Consider the following 19,370-nt stretch of genomic DNA (forward strand, 5'->3'; position numbering starts at 1 on the left):
ATATATATATAACGATTAGATAGATAGATATAGAAGACTTATATACTGCAAATATCTATGAACCACTCTAGCTTTGTGAGAGTAAACAATGAAATTCGCAGCAAAGAAATTTCTTTAACTAAGAAAGAACTGTTAACTTTTTACAGTTAAGAGGTTAAAATTTACTATTTGTTAAGAGGTTAAAATTTCAAAAGCCAAACAAACCAAAATTGATTAATTTGCTTGTTTCTATTTCTAATGCTTCTGAAAATTAATTTTTTTTTTGTAAATAATAATATGCATATTTTGAAATATTTGTTTCTAAAAATTATTTCAAAGTATTATACTATGGATCTGTTCCAGACTAATATTGTCATATTTAGTAGGTAAGTTAAAAGATAAGTGAGATGATTTATATATCACTGTATTCTATATAATCCAAAAAGCCTCATATTTCAAGGTTTGTTTTATAAAGATCTTCTATTGTATAAAAATATTTTAATTATTATGAATATTTTTTGTTTAATTTCTTTTTCATTAATATTTCAGACTCTCAAAATGAATTGCCACATTTTTCTCTTCAAAGTTTGTCAGAACAGTTTGGTTTGAAAAAGGAGTTGACTTACTTGTATTATTTAATGGAAGGTCGCCCTAATTATTCTTATTTAAAATTTTTTGCTCAAGAGGTCATTTTAGAAACTGGACTTTCACTTTCACGGTTGGTCCTATTTTATGTTTAAAATTATATTTTTATTGCTATAAAAATAATGATTTTGTAATATTGTTTTCTTTAATATTTAATTATGCATAGTTATTTTTTTAAATTTTACGTTAAGAAATGTTTTTATTTTATTAGAATTTCTGACACTGATACATATTTATATATTTTTAATATAAAAACTTTGAAATTTGCATAATCAAAGAGGTGTTTTTTCCAATATGAAACATAATGTTTACTTTATGGTGTATGCACATTTTACATTAAATTCCATATTTTAAAAAAATACATAAATACAATTCTTCAAATTCCATATACATTTTATAAAAAATATTTTTAATGAAAGGAAGTCCATGTAATGAATATTTCACATTCATTTTTCTCATTAAGTTGATTTCAAAAAATTGATTTTTGATGAAATTGAATTGATTGTTAATTGAAATGAATATAAAAAGAACGATTTGAATAGATTGTAAAAAGATGTGTGAAAGGTAAGTTTTTACCTTTGGGGGTTCTCTTCTTTTCTGGAGTGACGCAGTTCCTTCCAATATCTGCCTGTTCCACTTTAATTTGTTAATTTCAAATTATTTTCTGATAAAATATTATGCCAATTGTTAAGTTGAAATTAATCTCTGTTGCACATTTCTCACTTATTGTTCTTTCTTTATTTGCTCTTGATGAGATAACTTAAAGAATATGTTTAGTGATAAATTAGCTAATTGGTCAATATCAGTATCATAATGTATGGAAGCAGGAAGAATCTATTTGCACAAAAGCTTTTTCTTGTAAAAACTGCTGCAAGATGAACAGAATAATATCAGCAGATAAGATTAATGTATGGAGATAAGCAGAAAAGTAAATTTACCCACAACTAGCCATAACATTTATAAGACTAGGAAAATTAAATGTTTCCAAAATGTCACTTACCAGATCTTATTAAGCTCTTTAACTATACAGTCTGAATTTTCAAAAAAATTTAACATCTATCCGCAATTTTTAAACTTATTTAATGATAATATATTATTAATATTTTCAGGGTGCGTGCCACTTGTAGGGAAGTTATTGATTATGCACTGACAAATTATAAAGCATTGGATATTTGTGCATCTTGTATAGCTTTCATTGAATTGCTTGGACAAGATTCTTTGCCTCTCAGAGCTTCTTTGATTGCCGCAAATATGTTGCACGATTCTCGGATTTTGGAAGGAGATTCAGATTATGATAAGAGTTTTCCTGATATAGGTTTGTAAATGTTATTCAGATTATTACTACTGTTTAAAAGAATAAATAGCCAGTTTTTATTTTATTTTGTTTCGTAATTATTCAGTACATATACTGACTTTGTAATAAAAATGAATTTTTATAAAGAAATTTTGTTTCATAACGAAGAAATACTCAAATATGTTAATTAAAAAATTTCTATAATTTGCACTGTTTTTAGTTCATTGCTTCTCAAATTTGGTAATGAATTTTTCACAGTTTCCATAGATTTAATACTCAATTTCAGAACACTAGAGAAAATATTTGAAAACCAATTGAAAAATCTATATTTTATGCATTTTTTGTAATTTTGGAAAAATTAGAAATTATTCTGAAATTAAAAATAATTTCATTGTACAAATAATCAAAATTAATACATTTGCTCCAATTTAATGTTTTGTAATTTTTCAACTGTCTAACCAAAAGTCACTTGCCTTTATTTTGATTGTTATTGATCTGAATGTAATTCTAAAAATAAACCCAAGAACAATTGACACTTAAAGTATTGTTTATTAGCGATTAACTTAATTGTGTTGCAAATGCTTATGACTTTCCTACTTATTGTATGTTGAAACTTTTGCTAATTTTCATAGGAAATAGCTTAAACATTCAAATTAATCAAAAAAAAATTTTTATTTAAATGAGTGAGAAGTCTTATAAATTTGATATATGCACAAACAGAAATTTTTGGTTGAATTCTTTTTTTAAATAAAATGTACACTTTTAACCCTCAGAGCATTAGCCACAGCTTTTTATTTTTTTAACTTTCCTGAATCAAAAAACAAATTTTCCCTATGTTATTCAAATGAAAGAGTAGTACATAGCAGGGTTTTAGATGCTAGGGAAGGGGCTGCAAAATGCATACCTTTCTAATCAAACTACACAATATTAGGTTTAAGTATCAACTTTATTTAATCAATGTATTTGGCACAATAAAAAACAATGTTTTTTATACTCTGTACATAAATAAATGTTGATATTTCTCTATTGTCCTTTTTTTAATAATATTTAGGAAGAAAGTTTAAACAAGATTGCACGGACAAAGCTCATGCACTGTCTTTAGTGTCAGAATTAGAAAATATAATATTAGCTGTTATAAAATTCATTTTTAATGATATTGTGATAGTTTTCTGATGTGCTTTTCTTATAATATTTAGGAAGAAAATTTAAACAAGCTTACATAGACAAAACTCATGCACTCTCTTTAGTGTCAGAACTAGAAAACATAATTTTAAACAAGTGGAATCCTTTCAATTGTGATGCTGAGTAAGTTATATTTATAGTTTTTGGTGGTTTGTTTTTTAGAATTTCATTTTACTGCAGTTACTCTTGATGTAAAGTGACCGACAAATAAATAAGGTCCTAATCTAAGTTTTTATAATTGAGTAATTTTTTATCCCTTTATCTGTCATGAGCAGAGATGCCAACTGCTCCGGACACGCCAAAATAATTTTTAAAAAAACGGTAAATAACTGCAAGTAAATTTTTCAAATATTTGACTATTTTTGCTTGCCTTTTAAAAGGTATGGCATGACATGAGTACTATAAAGTGGTGTATTGTATAGACCAACAAATTATTTAGAAAAAGTAGTGGATAAAAATCTACTAAATTGAATGTATCAAACCAAGAATCACAATTGATAAACTATCACTTTAAAATATATATTTGCTGTCCGGAGCAAGTTGGCATCTTTGCATGAGACTTATAGATTCATTTGTAACTAATTTTTTAAAAGTTATCACAATATTAGTCTTGGAATTTGGGCAGCTCTGAGGAGCAAGGCTCATTGACCAGTGGTCAAATGAACCCAAAGCCCTAGATCATGACTAGCAGAAAAGTTTTATACCTGATACAAAGTTCAGTAACCTGACAGGAGTATCCTGTAGTTCCTAGACCTTAACACAATGTTGTCACAGGTACTCAAATCTTTGAGCAAAACAGACCTCTCACTCACAAAGAATATGTTGTGAAGTCTCCTCCTCTAGATCACAACCACGACAAAGAGGATCGAGTGCAATACCCATAATGCAAAAGGGTCTCCTGAGGGTGCAGTGACCAGTCAAATGACCAATGACCTTCCTTAAGCTATTCATGTTTAGCTTAAGGAGCTGTTTTTGACACACACCGCGACAGTTACAATTTAACTGCTTAGCTTATGTGACCCTCCTAGTTAAGTCATTGCTCATAGACAATCTTGCTTACTAGAGCTAGAAAATAGATGTCCTGAAGAATGTGGAAGAAATTCCCAAAGCTAGTTCAGGACCACAGAAAATCACACTGGAGCCAGCCTTTGCTAATTCATCTGCCAGCTCATTAGCAGGAATACTCATATGCCCAGGAATCCAGTGTAGGTATACCTTGTTATGAGTAGAAAGGTTGCGAACGACTGAGAAGCACTCCCACATGAAATAAGAGGTGAATTTACAACTTGTTAGTGATAGAAGAGCAGCCTGACTGTCAGTGTAGATGTAATTAAGTATATTTAGATAATAAGTATGTCTAGACACACCCTTGCAGTACAAGATGATATTATAGACTTCAGCCGGAAAAACAGTAGCATAGCTACAAAGAGGAAAGTGAAGTTTGGTATCATCATTGGAACAGTAAATACCTGTCTCTGATTTAAGACCAAGCCTTGATCCGTCAGTGTACCATACCAGACAACTGTCCTTAAGACACCAAGGACATTTGAGCCATTCATTTCTGGAAAAAAAATGGATCTTGAAAGACTTATGCAAAGCATATCTTTGTGACATATAATCTCTAGGTATATTAGAGAATTCTTTCCATGAACCAAGGTGCATAAAGCATTTCATGCATGTCTGAGTTTCAGTTTCAATGCACAGATATAGTTTAAGGAGCCCAAGTAAGCTCTCAAGCGCAGCCGTGGTTGTGGTCCTAAGACAGCCTGACGAGGCTACACAGACCATTCTTTGCAGTCTCTTAAATCCAGACCTGACGGAGCTCAATTAAATCCTAGACCACCAGATAATGATGCCATATGTGATTATACGATAATGATCATTGAGTAAATCCAGTAAACTATCTTGGGGCATAAATTTCACGTTTTCACATTTCAAATTTCACATTTCTGCTAGACAAAAATATCTTGTTAGCCCTGCGGACGCAGTATTCAAGATGGTAACCCCAGTAAAGTTTGAAGTCAAAGAAAAGAAAGAGAAACTTGACTTTCTCAGTAAGATCTAAACGAACTAGGTAATGCACATCACCAAGATTAAGGCGCTTTTTTTGGGTTTACTGATAAGCCAGATTCAGAGCATCTAGCTACTTCTAGCAGTACACCATTCATAATTTCAGAGACTGTTTTGCAGTTTTGCCTTTGACAACTATAACACCATCATCAGCATACCAGTATTGTGAAGAAAAATTTGGTAATTCATTGAGAATTGTTGTAATTTAATTTTTTTTTATTTGTTTAGCTACTGGTTCTTTTAAGGATATTCTTAAATTTACAAAATTAGAAAATTTTGAAATTCATATTTTAATTTCTTAATTTTAAGAGCCAGTTTAGCTGAATCTTCGTGCTCATCATATCTCAAAATAGGCTGAAAATATAGAATTTATTGAAGTTTTTTTCAATATGCACTTAGTCTTAGTTGGTTACAAAGTTCTGTAGATTTTTTATTCCAGTGGTAATGAAGTAATCTTAAAATATTTAACTTCTTTAAATATAATATTATATATTTATTTGTACAACATATTTATTTGTAGAACAGTATTTTCAAGTCTTGAATTCTGTAGCTGAAAGTATATCTTTATTTCAGTTCTTTATTTCAAGATGTCATATTATGGATGCCTGCAATGACAATTAGCCACTTATATGAAGTTGAAGCTGGGAATCATTATTTATATGAATGTGCCAAGCAAAATAAATGGCTGCAATTTTTAGTGTTTGCTCAAATTTTCCAAATACCTAAGGAACAAGTTAGTATTCTGCATTATTTTTGTAGCTCTTGATTTTTTTTTTTTCAATTTAGAATTCTTTTGTAATAAACTCTCTTTAGTATGACCCCTATTACAGCGATTTAACCATTACAATGTTTGATGCATTAAATTTCATTTGAAAGCCCTTAGACACAATCCTATTTTAATGCCTAGTAAAACATTCACTCTGAACCATCTATTCTAATGTAGCAACCAAAGTTTTTGTTTTATTCTTTTTATTTCCATGAAATTCACTTCCTAAATAAGTGTCAAACATTTTTAGCACTTTCAAACCAAAATGCTTCCACTAAAAATAAGTCAATTGATTTAACAAAATTTTCAAAGAAATTATTAAAAACACTATTTTTTTTATGTCACTGCATATGAAATGGGAAACATCTTGAATTCTCTTTAGATGAAGAAAGCATAATGCCTTAGATTTTTCTACTTGATGGTCATGATCTGTGGTCAAAAAGTTTGTGAAATAAGTATTACTTCACATTAAATCAAAAGAGTATATGATTAAAGGGGCAAAAAGTCCCCAAAGCATTCCTTAAATTTAAAACATGCATTCACAATCTTTATAAATTTCTTTTCACGGGACACAATAAATATGTTTATTATAGTTTTCTTGTTTATTTAAAAAATTGTATTTTGTTTACTATTTTGAAAACCAGTTTGTATCCTTGGGCAGTTTACTTTTGAATTAAAACATGCATTCTTTCCATTTACTTCGACTTGTGTTATTTTACAAAAATAGCTTTTCAGAGCAAGTTAATTATTTTAAATGCATATCTCACCTTTTATGTATTATTTTGAAATTGAACTTTATATATCTATATTAACTAAAAAAAATCCTGTTGTGTTTTTTCAATCATTTTGTTACTTTCTTGATTCTTATTCAGGGTGTGTAGCGTTTTTAAAAAGTGCTTAAAGGTGCTTATTTTCGACATTCGTTTTTTAAAAGCCCTTAAAGGTGCTTTTTTCATGAGGTGTTTTTAAAAAGTGCTTAATTTTCCTTTTTCCAAAATGAGATTCTTTTCTTTACCATATCAATTTTTGCTTTGAATTACTCAAAAAGCGTGGTTTTCACATTGTTCTATTCAACGTTTTCATAATTCATTTAACCACAATCTATTTCGACGTACCATCGTTCTGTAGAGTATGAATTTCAGGAGTCATGCATTCTCATGAGCAACTCTGCTGCATTTTGCAAGAGAGATAAACTTTTTAAATAATAGTTAAATTAATTATTTATAATTTTGAATAAAATGTTTTACATAATTTTGTAAAGGAATTATAAATTTAAAAAATTGAATGATTCATCAATATTGAATGTATTTAAAACTGTGCATAAATTGTTTTTATGGTGGCTAATATAATTCTTTGTCAGAAACTAGTTATTTTATCATGAACATGTAACTTAGAAAACTATTTTGCATTTTATTAATATATGACGAACTTTCAACAATATGAAGGGGAAAAAAATTACTAGTTGGCGTATACTAATTATAATATTTTTATAAAGTGCTTAAAATTTTTTTTGAGTGCTTAAAAAGTACTTAAAAGGTGATTATTTTTTGCTGAAAAATTTGACTACGCACCCTGTTATTAAAAAATAGCATTGTTTTATCTAAATTATTCTAGTATTTTTAAATTATGAGTAATTATTTACGGTATTTTTGTGCACTAACAATACTAAAATCTTCCACTTCACCTCCCATTCTGCTTTAGATGTCAGAAGCCGTTTTATATAGCATTGACTGTAATTCAACATTGTTAAAATTGACCATACTTCTCAAGACTCAAAATTGTTTCCACTCCCCTCATTGCATCAATAAACTTTTTTTAAACACTAATTTTCTGATAACTTTGTTTTTTAAATTTGTTTAATTAATTAGGCATTCATTAATCTAATTAATTAGTAATTAATTAATTAGAGAATAATTGATATCCTTAATTCTTCAGTTTCTTCATAAAATTTCTAAATTATTGATATTAACCATAATTTTTCTAGGTCCTGAAAGCTGCTTCTCGATTTTCTAACTCTTGCATCTCTTATCATATATTTCACTCTCTTCATCGAAAGTCTTCTCTGCTGTACGATGTCGCTTATGAGACCAAGAGTGTTTCTTCTCTAAAATCTCAGAAGAAAGATATGCGGAGATCTTTGTATACTCGTATTGGAGTTATCAAGGATGCACCAGTTGAATCTAGTAAGTTTTGACTACTAAAAAACAAACCTTTTTATTAAATGAACAAAAAAAAGATAATAATAATAAATACATAAGTAAAAAAAATAAATAGAACTAATAATAACATATTCACCACCAAAAGGTTGCTCCTGTCCAGTGATAAAGAAATTATTTATAATAATGTTTTATCAGATAAACAATAAAAAAAGAAGAAAAAAATATATAAACTGAAATAAAAAAAATAATATCACTTGTTGCTTTTTATTGAAGATTCATTTTTCCACTAAAAATAATTTATATTATATATAAAAATAATTATATATAACATTATATATTTATATTACAAAAATGTGTGATACATAAATGAGTTTTAATTGACTTGGCAGTCCTTGTTAGAGGTATTATCAAACAGGAAATAAAGTCTTAGCTTAACTGGACAAAAAATCTTCAAAACAACCCTCTTTTCTAAAAAAAAAAAAAAAAAAAAAAAAAANAAAAAAAAAAAAAAAAAGACAAATTAATGCTTAGGCATTATGGTCTCAAAAATTTAGTGCTTTGTGGAAATTAAACTTTTAAAACATTTTAAAAACTAAGCATATGATGTTCTAAAAATATTTGTTCTCTTTAGCAGTTGTTCAAATATGTAAAAAAAAACTTTTTGGTATTTAAAATAATCTTACATTTTTCCTCATATTTGAAATTTATTATTATTATTTTTTTATTGAAGAGCTTAATGGAAAAGTATTTTAAATGATATTCTAGAAACTTTTGGTTTTCCAGGTTTAAGAATATGTTCTAAAAATTCATACATACTTCTACTTGATGAACTTTGCCATCTTTATTAAGTTGAAGTATAACATCAGTTTAGTTCGCTATCGATGTAACTAAGGCTTAGTGGAAAGAGTTGTTTTAAAGCAGCTTCTTTACACTTTAAACTGATTTTTACACATTCTCTAAAACTCAATATGGTTTTTTTTCCACTGTAATCTTCTTCAATTAATGATAGAATGTTGAATTAAAATATGCCATTTTCAGAAAAAAACACTGAGCCTGATGATGATAAAATATCTGTGACTAGTGAAGAAACCTCTACCTCTTCAGACACTGATTTGCGTGAGTCATTAAACCTCTATAATTTATCAGTATTAATGTGATATGGATACACCTTATAAAGTTACTATTTTTTTCCTTTGTTTAATATCTTATTTTAGGATCGTATGTGTTGAAAGATTTATTTAGCCAACTGCTTCTTGCTCATGGAACTGACTCCCCATCAGATTGCTTGTTGCATACATGTTACGAGATTCAAAATCCAATATTAGCTGCTCTTGCTGCATCTTACCCTGTAAGCATCGTATTGTTTTTTCTGTTGAAATATATTTTAACAATTATTCTTATTAATAACTTTAATTATGTTGCTTGTAAATAGTATATTGATGTGAAATTCATTTTTTTCTTATTTAAAGTTATTGTGTAAATTCTATATATATACACATAGAGGCAAATCAAAATAATAACCTTATTATGCATAACCAAGTATTAGAATTCAATTTCTGAAAAAATGGACAGTTATAAATTTTGTTTATTGAAAAAAAAGTTTCCTTTTTAATCTTAATATGCAATTAAACTTAAAAATTGAGCACATTGTGCCAATTTTGTAATCAATGATAATGGCTGTTTTTTTATTATTAATAAAGAGATTATCTATTATTATTTCAGTTTACTAATAATATACATTCATTTATTACACATTGTGTTTGTAGCATGCTGTCCCTTATTAATGACTTTCGGAGTTAATTTTTTTTTTATAAATTGGAAGCATATATAATGCTGAACTTGTTCAAAGCATTGCTTTTTCTATTCAGCCCAGCATGTTTTGTATTTTGGCACACTAAACACTTAACAAATTTTCTGACTCTCAGGAAGTAATGTTGTATATCCTCTAATGTTTATAAAAGGAAAACCTCTGTATGAAACAATAGTTTTAGTTGGAATTTTTTTTTTTTTTTTAAACAAGACATTGCTTTAGATTTCATTTAACATTATTCAGGATAACTAAACCTTTAGATCTAATTTTGTCTTTATATTTAAATGCAATTTGAAGCTAGCATATTATATTTCATTTCTAGTGAGTAATTGTATGTATTTGCTTGTGTGTTAATACATTTATTGTTATTAATTGGTCTTAGGAAGCTCCTATTGAAGCCTGCTTCTTCATGTGGCTTTATACAAGTCTTAGCCATAATGAAACAATCCAAAAACAGCTTGAGACTTTTTTTCCTGAACTGAGAATTCCAAATATTAACACAGATGACCTGGAAAATCTGATTGTAATTGCTATTCACCATCATAAAATTTTAACATTGTGGCAAGGTGTTCACATTTTTCTGCCTGTGAGTGTACTTCTTTTTAAAAATTATATTTTATCAAAAATCTGGTTGATCACATTCGAATTTTTGTTTATTTATTTTGAGAAATACTTGTTTTCTGAAAACTTATAAAATTTTATAATCTTTAAAATTTTTGTGTTTCTAGTTAAAGCTTCATCAGGAATTTCATCATGCACTGCTTGATTGCATAAAACATGTAGCTAGATAGTGGGGGTTGCAAACTAACAAAGTTTCTTCAAATAAGTTTTTATCTCAGATTTTTTTTAAACATATTTGGAACACTTCTTTTATGTGTGCTAAGGATTTCTGAACTTTTTAAACTCTGAAATTAAAATATTGTTTGCAGATATATGAGCAAAAAAATATGTTTTTCAGAAACTTAAAATTTTCTGTATCTGAAAAAGATGTTTTTCAAAAACTTAATATTTTCTCTAACAGATATTTTTAAAATTCTTATACAGTCCCTATACAGCCTGGTTATTTGTTTAACTCCTTACCTCTCGGTCCCGTCAAAATCACAGGTTGAGCTTTTGTCTCCTGTTTCTCCTGCCCGAGACATTTCCGGTCTAAAACATTGAAAAGTAATGCACCAAAAAGGTTTAAATATATCTATCTCTTTTTCCAGAATTTTTTTATTTCTTATTTTACACACTAGATGGCTGTGTCAGGCTATTTTCAATGTAACTGGAGACAGTTTATTTTAAACTAGATGTCAGCACCATCCAAATATATGCATTTCATACTCTTAGATCAGCTACTTATGCTCTTTGAGATTGCACATGGTTTGTGTTCTGTGATACAATATTTTTTTTATATTGTGTATATTACGGAGTCTGAGTTGCATGGACATGGCCCAATAGCTGGAGGTATCCTTTTTCAAGATTTAACCACTTTATACAGAATTACACATCTACATTATAATCACATTAGGAACTGGGACGTGACCATAGTAATACTACCAAAATAACTTTTTTTAGCAGCCATATGGTTTCCCTACTGATAAATGCTTATACATGAAATATTTTCTTTTATAAAGAGTTTCCTTCTTCTTCAGTGGCATAACATCCCTGGACGGGCCCTGTCCTTCTCAAGAATGTTTCTCCAGGCCTTTCTATTTTTGGCCATGGTCTTCCAATTAATCACTCCTTAAAATCACGAAATCCCTTTCTAGGCAGTTAACCCTTCTGAGATTGGTTTCGCCTCTAGCTCTTGTTCCAGAGGGCATGTCCAAGAATATTTTCTGTGTTGAACCTTCTTTGTTCATTCTATTAGCAGGGCCAACCCATTTAATTCGTTGGATTGTTATGTATTTGATGACATCTGGTTCTTTGAAGGCACGATAAAGTTCTAAATTTGAATGTTTGTGTCATGTGCCATCAACTAGTATTTCTCCAAAAATAGCTCTTACTATCCGCCAATAAACAGTTTTCAGTTCAATGAATAATTTTAGATAAAGATTTTTAATCTAAAATAAATTTATTCTTTTTCCTAGTTATGTTCTTATTTCAAAATTTTTTTAGAGTACTCCATTGCCATCGCTGATGGGATTTCTCAGAAGCTTTATTGTCTACAAAAGATTTGATTCAAGTATAGAAGCATTTCAAAACAAGCTTTGGGATGTGAGTATTTTTTTTAACTTTAAATTAGTTATACTAGTTTTCATAATTACTCACAAGGAAACAGCTATGGTTAAAATCTTTCAATGAAATTATCAATGGAGAAATATTTACTATTCTTAATGTTTATATATTTTTAATCACTACTTTTAAGTATGCGTTTGTTAATTCAGTCAAATTAAATAATGTATACTTATTTTTACGTATGCATTGTATAATTCAGTTTTTTTAGTAATATCTATCGTATTATATTGCTTCCAATTAATTTTCAATATCCAATTTAAATATCAGATTTTCATCAACTTTTATTTTGGTTGCACTATATTTAGAAACCTATTATTACATTAAATTGTGTTATGAGTTTCTTTTAAGCATATTTTCATTTAGATAACATATAAAAATACATATATGAATATAAATGTTTTCAATATTTCCTAGTTTATTTTTAGCTTGTTTCTATTATAATTTACAATTATTTTCTCCTATTTTTTAATAGAAATAATTTTCGTTAAAAATATGTCTAATTTCTCTATATTTAGAAACCTATTATTACATTAAAATTTGTTATGAGTTTATTTTAAACATATTTTTAAATACATGTTATAGTAAGACTAAGGACTTTCCCTTCACTGAAGTTGGCAGTTTTTAGACCCTTATGTCATTTGCTACATGTTCTTGGACATATTTCAAATTATCTTCTACCCATCAACATTCTGAAAAGCAAGCTAACCCCATTAATCACCCAGGGGTAAGATCCCTTTGGAGTACCTTGCATAATCATGGAATGGATTTTAAAATTTTGAGAAAAAAAGGTTTTTTGTAATCCTCAAGTTAATTAAGAACATGTGAGATTCTAAACCACACTTGTGAGAGTTACTTAATCACAGCCTAAATCTTTGGTAGTGTAAATAGAATGGTAAATGAACGTGTAGACTTATAAACGATTAACTATTATTATGTTTTCAGTATCCCAAGAACACAGAAAAGTCATCAGTTTTGCATTCTCTATTTTGGATTGAAAACATATCAGTGACAATTTTAAAAGAGGTTGTTATTTCATGTTCCTCTAACTATGAGAGACAACTGTTGCTTCGCCATTTCTCACACACTAGATTGGAAAAATCTTTTTCTAAAGAAGGTAACTCTTACTTTACACACGTTCTTACTTTTTGTATAAGTTATTGAAATAATCACTACAAAATTATTGACAGTGCTTGTAAAAAGAATTTAGCACTCTTACTTTTGAAGTTGTAAAGAAATTTATTTTTTAATCATACAAATCTCCACATTTAAATTCTATATTTACAAATTTAATATTTTTTAAACTTAAAGTAGAAATTATATATCTCAGAAAACAAGATAGGGTTTTAAAATGTAGGGTTTTTTTTAAAAAAAAAAACTTTCTATAAATAAATAAATAAAAACATAAACATGTAAAAAAAAATTTGTGATATTGCTTCTCTAAGCTTTTTATGTGTCCTACCTTTTAAATAAGAACTCTGGTTTACCCCCTCTGGGATTAAAGCCTACCCAGCAATGAGTGTCAGCTTGTGTCTAGGAAATAATGCAGGCCTGTGCACAATGCTGACCACATAACCGCAATCATGCTGTTGGTCACGAAATTGTGGGGTTTTAATCTCTACGACCCCCTAGCCCAGAACAGGTTGTTGCAGCAATGCTTTGCATTTTTAGCTTTTAAATATGTTTTTATTGCATTGTTTAATTCTTAAAGTTTTTTAAACATTTATTTTTTTAACAATTTTTTAAACATTATGTTAATTATTATGGTGACTATTGTTATTATATTTGTGCTGTTATTTTTTTAATCTATTGTAGGATTCATTAAATCATTTTTGAGTTTTACTCTATATAATCGTAGAAAATAATTTTTTTTTAAATGTACATGCTTTATTTAAAGTTTAATTATAAGTGTTTCAAACAAAGTTTAAATGACATTAACTATTATGTGGGTGTAAAAATGTTTAAATAACATTAAAATACAAATTGAAAAACCTTTACCACTTACACAATATTATTATTTTAGTTGTGGTGCCACAGTTTATAAAAGTTTACCACATGAGGCAGTGCCTTGGAGATGTTGCCCAAGACATAGATGTAAAGAATCTCTTTTTACCTGAACATGACAGGCAGTATAAAGCAACTTGTTGGGAAGCAATTACAAAACTGCTGCAGCATCATTCATATGAAGACGCTCAACTTTTTTCTGAACACGCCAAACTTCCACAAGATCAAATGTTAATGCTTCAGGTACATAGATATATTTATTTTTAATTAAGTCAATTTTATGTTATTTCTTAGCCGGCCAGATGGTCGAGCGGTTAGTGTGCCTGACTGCGAAGCCAATGGCTGCGGAATCGAATCCCGCTCAGGGCATGAATGTTTCTCTCTGTGTTGTTCTCTATTGTGGGATGTGTGAATGTGGCCCACTCTATAAACGGGTATCTGTGATAGTGTAGCGTGGGTAATGTTGCTCGCCTCCTTGATTGAGGTTCACAGGTGCCCACTGGGTAACGTTAAATGAGTAATACTTCCGGCATCTTCCTAGGCGAAGGACGTGAAAATTCAGTGCTCTTAGAAATCAAAAATAACTGCCAGAATTTCAAATTTAATTTATTTGCTTCTTATTACCAACTATTTAAATGTGTTTTTTTTCCTTCATTTTTTTTGAAGGGAAGAAGAAAAAGTTAAGTAGCGTGGTGTTTAATTTCTCATGCATCTCTCAACTTGTTTTATAAAATGATTTTTTGTAAGAAAAGTTCATGATTTTTTTCGTCTTTTCTTTTCTATTTCCACTTTCATTCCTTATATTATTCCATATGTTACTAGAAATGCTGCACATGACACAAGGAGTAGTATTTAACTCCATTTATGTTATTAAATAATGATAATAATCTGAAAATTGCAACAAAGAAAAAGCATATTAATCTAGATTTGAAACTAAGCACCTAGTAGCTATAAAATATTATGGTTTACTTAAACTAAATTATGCTTACTTTTGTATTAATAGTTCTGTTTAACTAACACTGCAATTCAAAATATTTTACTTACTTAGATAGTTAACGCAGTTTGATTTCCTCAGGTTTTGTTTTATTGGTTGTCATTTAAATAACTAATTCAATGTTTTGAATATTTTTATAGTAATATTCCAACTTTATATGTGTGTAAATTGTCTTTTTTATTATAATTTAAACGTTTCGGTTTTATATAGATTAATCAAGAAACTGATGAAGCTCGTGTAAGTCCTTCTTGGCAGGATTTGCATATTCGTATTCATTTCTGGCAGAACTTAATTCTAAAACTACAAGTTTTAAGTCTTCACACTGCTGTGGATTTTCTAGAGGTGAGGAATTTTTATTCATAATGGCAGAGTTTTTGAATTAAGGATTTCTTTTCTATGGTTAACTTGATATATATTTGTGTGTATAATTTACCTTTCTATTTTGTTATCATGATCATTACCAGTGTACAAATGTAAGTTGCTATTATATATAAACACATATTATTAATAATTTAAATTGCTTATTACCTTTGTAATATAGCACGTTTATTCCACAGAGAATGGAAATAGACAATGTAAGACAAGTAGTGCATTGCAAATAATTATAATCATATATTTGTTTTAATTAGCGATTCTTTATTAAATTTGTCACTTTTTCATGATATGTTTCACACTAGGTTTTTAATTACTTCAGATATTTTTTTTTTAATAATTTAGTTTTTAATAATTTAGTTTTTAATTCTATAACAATTTTTGCTTTACTGTTTAAAAGCTATTGCTGCTAGTAAATTATTTGTTTATGTTTTAAATAACTTATTTCTTTTAAAAATATGCTAATTCTTATTTAAGTTTTTTTGCCACTTTGTTTTTCATTTAATTGCACTATTGTTTATTTATCTTTTGTGTCAAAAACAGTAAAATATTTCAAAATTAATAAAATCTTGTATAATGGCAAAAATTATTTTAATAAGAATTTCATCATTTTGGCGGTGAAAACATTAAGTAAAAATATAATTTGCACTGGATCTGCATACACTCAGAATTCTGAAGGTGCAGAAATATCAAAAATCAAGCATTAGCCAGCTGAGGGCAGAGCCCTCTTGTAAATTTTTATTGTAACATATTAGATATAATATAAGAAGCAGACAATTTCTTTTATGAAAACAAGCTGGTGCTTTAATAACAGAGCAGTGAAGTTAGAAAGAAAAGATATTCTGTGTTTCAATTCTCAGAAAGATTTAACAGCGTGACGATGTTTTGCCCTCTGTAAGCTCTCTTACTTGGTTGCAAAATTTGTAAATGTGTTCTATAAGTAAAACTGTATTTGTAATTTCAATCTTTTTAAAAGATAAAAAAGTTATGATGTGCTTAATGTACTTACAATTTCTAAATTTATAATTCTTACAATTTCTAAATTTATTTAATTTAAAGTTTTTAATTAGGATGTAGAATATTTATTTTAGGCTAGTTTGAACTGTTAAATTGCTCAATTTATATATTTAATTTAATGTTTTAACTTTCACTGTTATTGTTTTTTTACATTCTGTACCATTTTTTAGGTTCAATGTGAAATATCTGACATGCACGGGGAGAAATATTTTTTGATTAAGTCTATAATTGACATGATTAAAGATAATTTGATCCAGGGATCAACTGATGGAACTATATACAACTTAGATTCATTAAATAAGAAGATGTGGTGGTTTTGTATTAAAGCTGAAGTTAACAATGAGGTAATTTCTTCATTTTACTTTTTTCATTAAAAGGTTTCCTTATTATTTATTCTCTAAGTAGAGGAATTATACTACTGTAGGATTCAATTTTGCTCACTTATTTCAATAAATTTGAAATTGTTTTCTGATTCAGATCATTGTTTTCTAATTCAGATTTTGTATTTCAGATATATTGTTTTCTAATTCAGATTTTTTTCTGATTCAGACTATGCCTCCTATTTTTGAAAAGCAATATTATGTAGAAAATGCTGAATATTTTTATTTTTAAAAGTTAATGTGTCAAAAAAATACAATGTGCAAAGCATATCTTTTGATAAATACCTTTTGATCTAATGGTTTTCTTTTTATATGCCAGGTTTCAGTCTTAATGACTCAAGGTTCTAACTTTAATTATGCCAAATAATTTGTTCAAACAATGTTTTAAGTAAGACACAAAATTTTTTAATTTTTTTTTTAATTAGCTTTCTTTTTTCAGTTGAATTTTAATTCTTGACCCTTGAAAATATGGGGGATGCAGTGATAGAGTGGTCACAATAGCCTTTTACAGGACAGATCATGGTAGTTAAATCTTCAGACATCTGTGACCACATCATAATTGTAGTAAGCATCGTGCACAACGCCTCCTTTACTTTCCAGACATGCTGGCCGTGCTTCAAGCCATCACTAAGGATCGAGCCCTATCCCTTTACAATGATAACTCAATACTTTTAATCACTGAGCAATTGCTGTTTATACTTAAATCAAAATGAGTAATTTTAACTGAGTCCAAAAGAGAGTATTGCTGTAAAAATATGTAACTAATGAATTTTTATAACTAAATTAATGTTTATAAGTTTTTATTTTTCTTATTAAATCTATAATTTTGATTGTTTTATTAAGTGCATAATTTTGATTTGATTTTAAAGTCTATTTTTAACTGCATAACATTAGTGTGAAGTATACTTTGTAGTGTCCAGTATAAGGAAAAATTAATAAACTATATTTGAAATAACTTTAAACTCAGGTGTTTGTTTATATTTTTCAGTTATTGCCAGAGATATTCGATGTCAAAGCTGTATTTGAATTGAACATTCAAGAAATCTTTTTCTCTAAAAAAGTACAACCTAATCCTTGTTGTATTGAAGATGAAAAAGTAAACTAATTTTTTCTCATGTTATTAGAATTATAACAGTTAAAATTAGTTTAAAGAATATTCTGTGTTACGTTATTAATTGAAACATTTCGTTTAAATATTTCGTTGAAAAATTATTGAAAATCATTTTAAATCTTTAACATTTTCTAAAATTGAATTATGTTACTTTAAAAAATAATAAACAGTTAACAGTTTAAATTAGTTTAAAGAATTTTCTGTGTTACTTTACTAATTCAAACATTACTTTTAAAAAATTTATTAAAAATCATTTAAAGTCTCTTAACATTTTCTGAAATTTTTAAATCAATGTTACTTTAAAACTTAATAAACTATACTTTATTTCTTCAATATTTAATACTTCCATGATTGTAATATATAATAATAATTCTGAAAGAAATGTTGACTTAGCAGCATTAGAAAAAGCAAACATATCTTGAATTCGATCTTAAATGGATTTTTAATTGATTAAAATAATATTGAATAATTGGAGCTGAAAGTTGAGAATTGAGTTTGAATCAGTTTTTATATTTATTCTTATTAGTAGTAATGATTTTGATGTTGAAATAAAAATTTTCATTATTGATGTGTTTATAAGATTACTATAATTAATATGAATTGATTTAAATTGTATCAAGTTATTGCTGCGGAAATTTATGTATTGGATGATTAGTTTAAAATATATTCTTTATGTATTTTCTTTTGTTTCTTATGCTATGTATTTTTATTGATTTTATTTGCTGCAGGAAAAAGAAGCATTGGGATCTATCATTGGACGCTTTTTGAGTAAAAGTGATATACATAGTGCATTTCAACTAGCTTTGACTTTTGGATACGATAGTTTAGATTTAAAAATTATTAAGGTATATTGTGTTTATTAATTTTTTTTAAATTTTTGTTTCTGCAAATAATTTGCATTAAATGTTAAGCAGTAATTGTAATTATTTCTCTGCTTCATGGGGTTAATTTGTTTTACTCAATAATACTATTATATTTAAGTATTACAGATAGTGTTATTGTAGCATATTATTATTGTATTAATTATAGTACTAATGTATTACAATGCAATATTATACTTGAATGTCATAATTAGAAGTATTTCCTTTTTTTTTTTAAACTGGTTAATTTATGACTGCTAAAATGGCTATTTTAATGAGTCACTTAATCGATTCACTTAAATCATTAGTTAACTTTGATTTTAAACCCTAAACTTTTAAAACCTCATCTGCGATGTAATAACGTTTTCCAATTTTCGCTAACTGCTTCCACCTACTTCAATCTACAGCTTCCTACCTGCTTCAATTCAGAGCCCAATTTAAGCCAAAAGTTTTTTTTTGAAAACCAGATTTGATGTTTTTAATAAAAATATTTTATTAATTTAATTT

The 19,370-nt window shown here is 27.8% G+C and overlaps 1 protein-coding gene across 1 annotated transcript in view; it reads left to right on the forward strand.

Moving 5' to 3' along the window:
• Window positions 1-19,370, forward strand: part of LOC107447355 (spatacsin) — a 58,142-nt gene that overhangs the window by 24,951 nt on the left and 13,821 nt on the right. The window contains exons 17-31 of the mRNA XM_071182368.1: window positions 529-697; window positions 1,734-1,939; window positions 3,115-3,223; window positions 5,744-5,903; window positions 7,921-8,119; window positions 9,134-9,211; window positions 9,310-9,443; window positions 10,288-10,491; window positions 12,009-12,107; window positions 13,071-13,242; window positions 14,149-14,372; window positions 15,334-15,465; window positions 16,683-16,856; window positions 17,881-17,988; window positions 18,732-18,848. Of these exons, the coding sequence (XP_071038469.1) occupies window positions 529-697; window positions 1,734-1,939; window positions 3,115-3,223; window positions 5,744-5,903; window positions 7,921-8,119; window positions 9,134-9,211; window positions 9,310-9,443; window positions 10,288-10,491; window positions 12,009-12,107; window positions 13,071-13,242; window positions 14,149-14,372; window positions 15,334-15,465; window positions 16,683-16,856; window positions 17,881-17,988; window positions 18,732-18,848 (2,285 nt within the window). The remainder of the gene's footprint in view (window positions 1-528; window positions 698-1,733; window positions 1,940-3,114; window positions 3,224-5,743; window positions 5,904-7,920; window positions 8,120-9,133; window positions 9,212-9,309; window positions 9,444-10,287; window positions 10,492-12,008; window positions 12,108-13,070; window positions 13,243-14,148; window positions 14,373-15,333; window positions 15,466-16,682; window positions 16,857-17,880; window positions 17,989-18,731; window positions 18,849-19,370) is intronic.

The sequence above is a fragment of the Parasteatoda tepidariorum genome, chromosome 6, assembly GCF_043381705.1.
Source record: "Parasteatoda tepidariorum isolate YZ-2023 chromosome 6, CAS_Ptep_4.0, whole genome shotgun sequence".
NCBI lineage: Eukaryota > Metazoa > Arthropoda > Arachnida > Araneae > Theridiidae > Parasteatoda > Parasteatoda tepidariorum.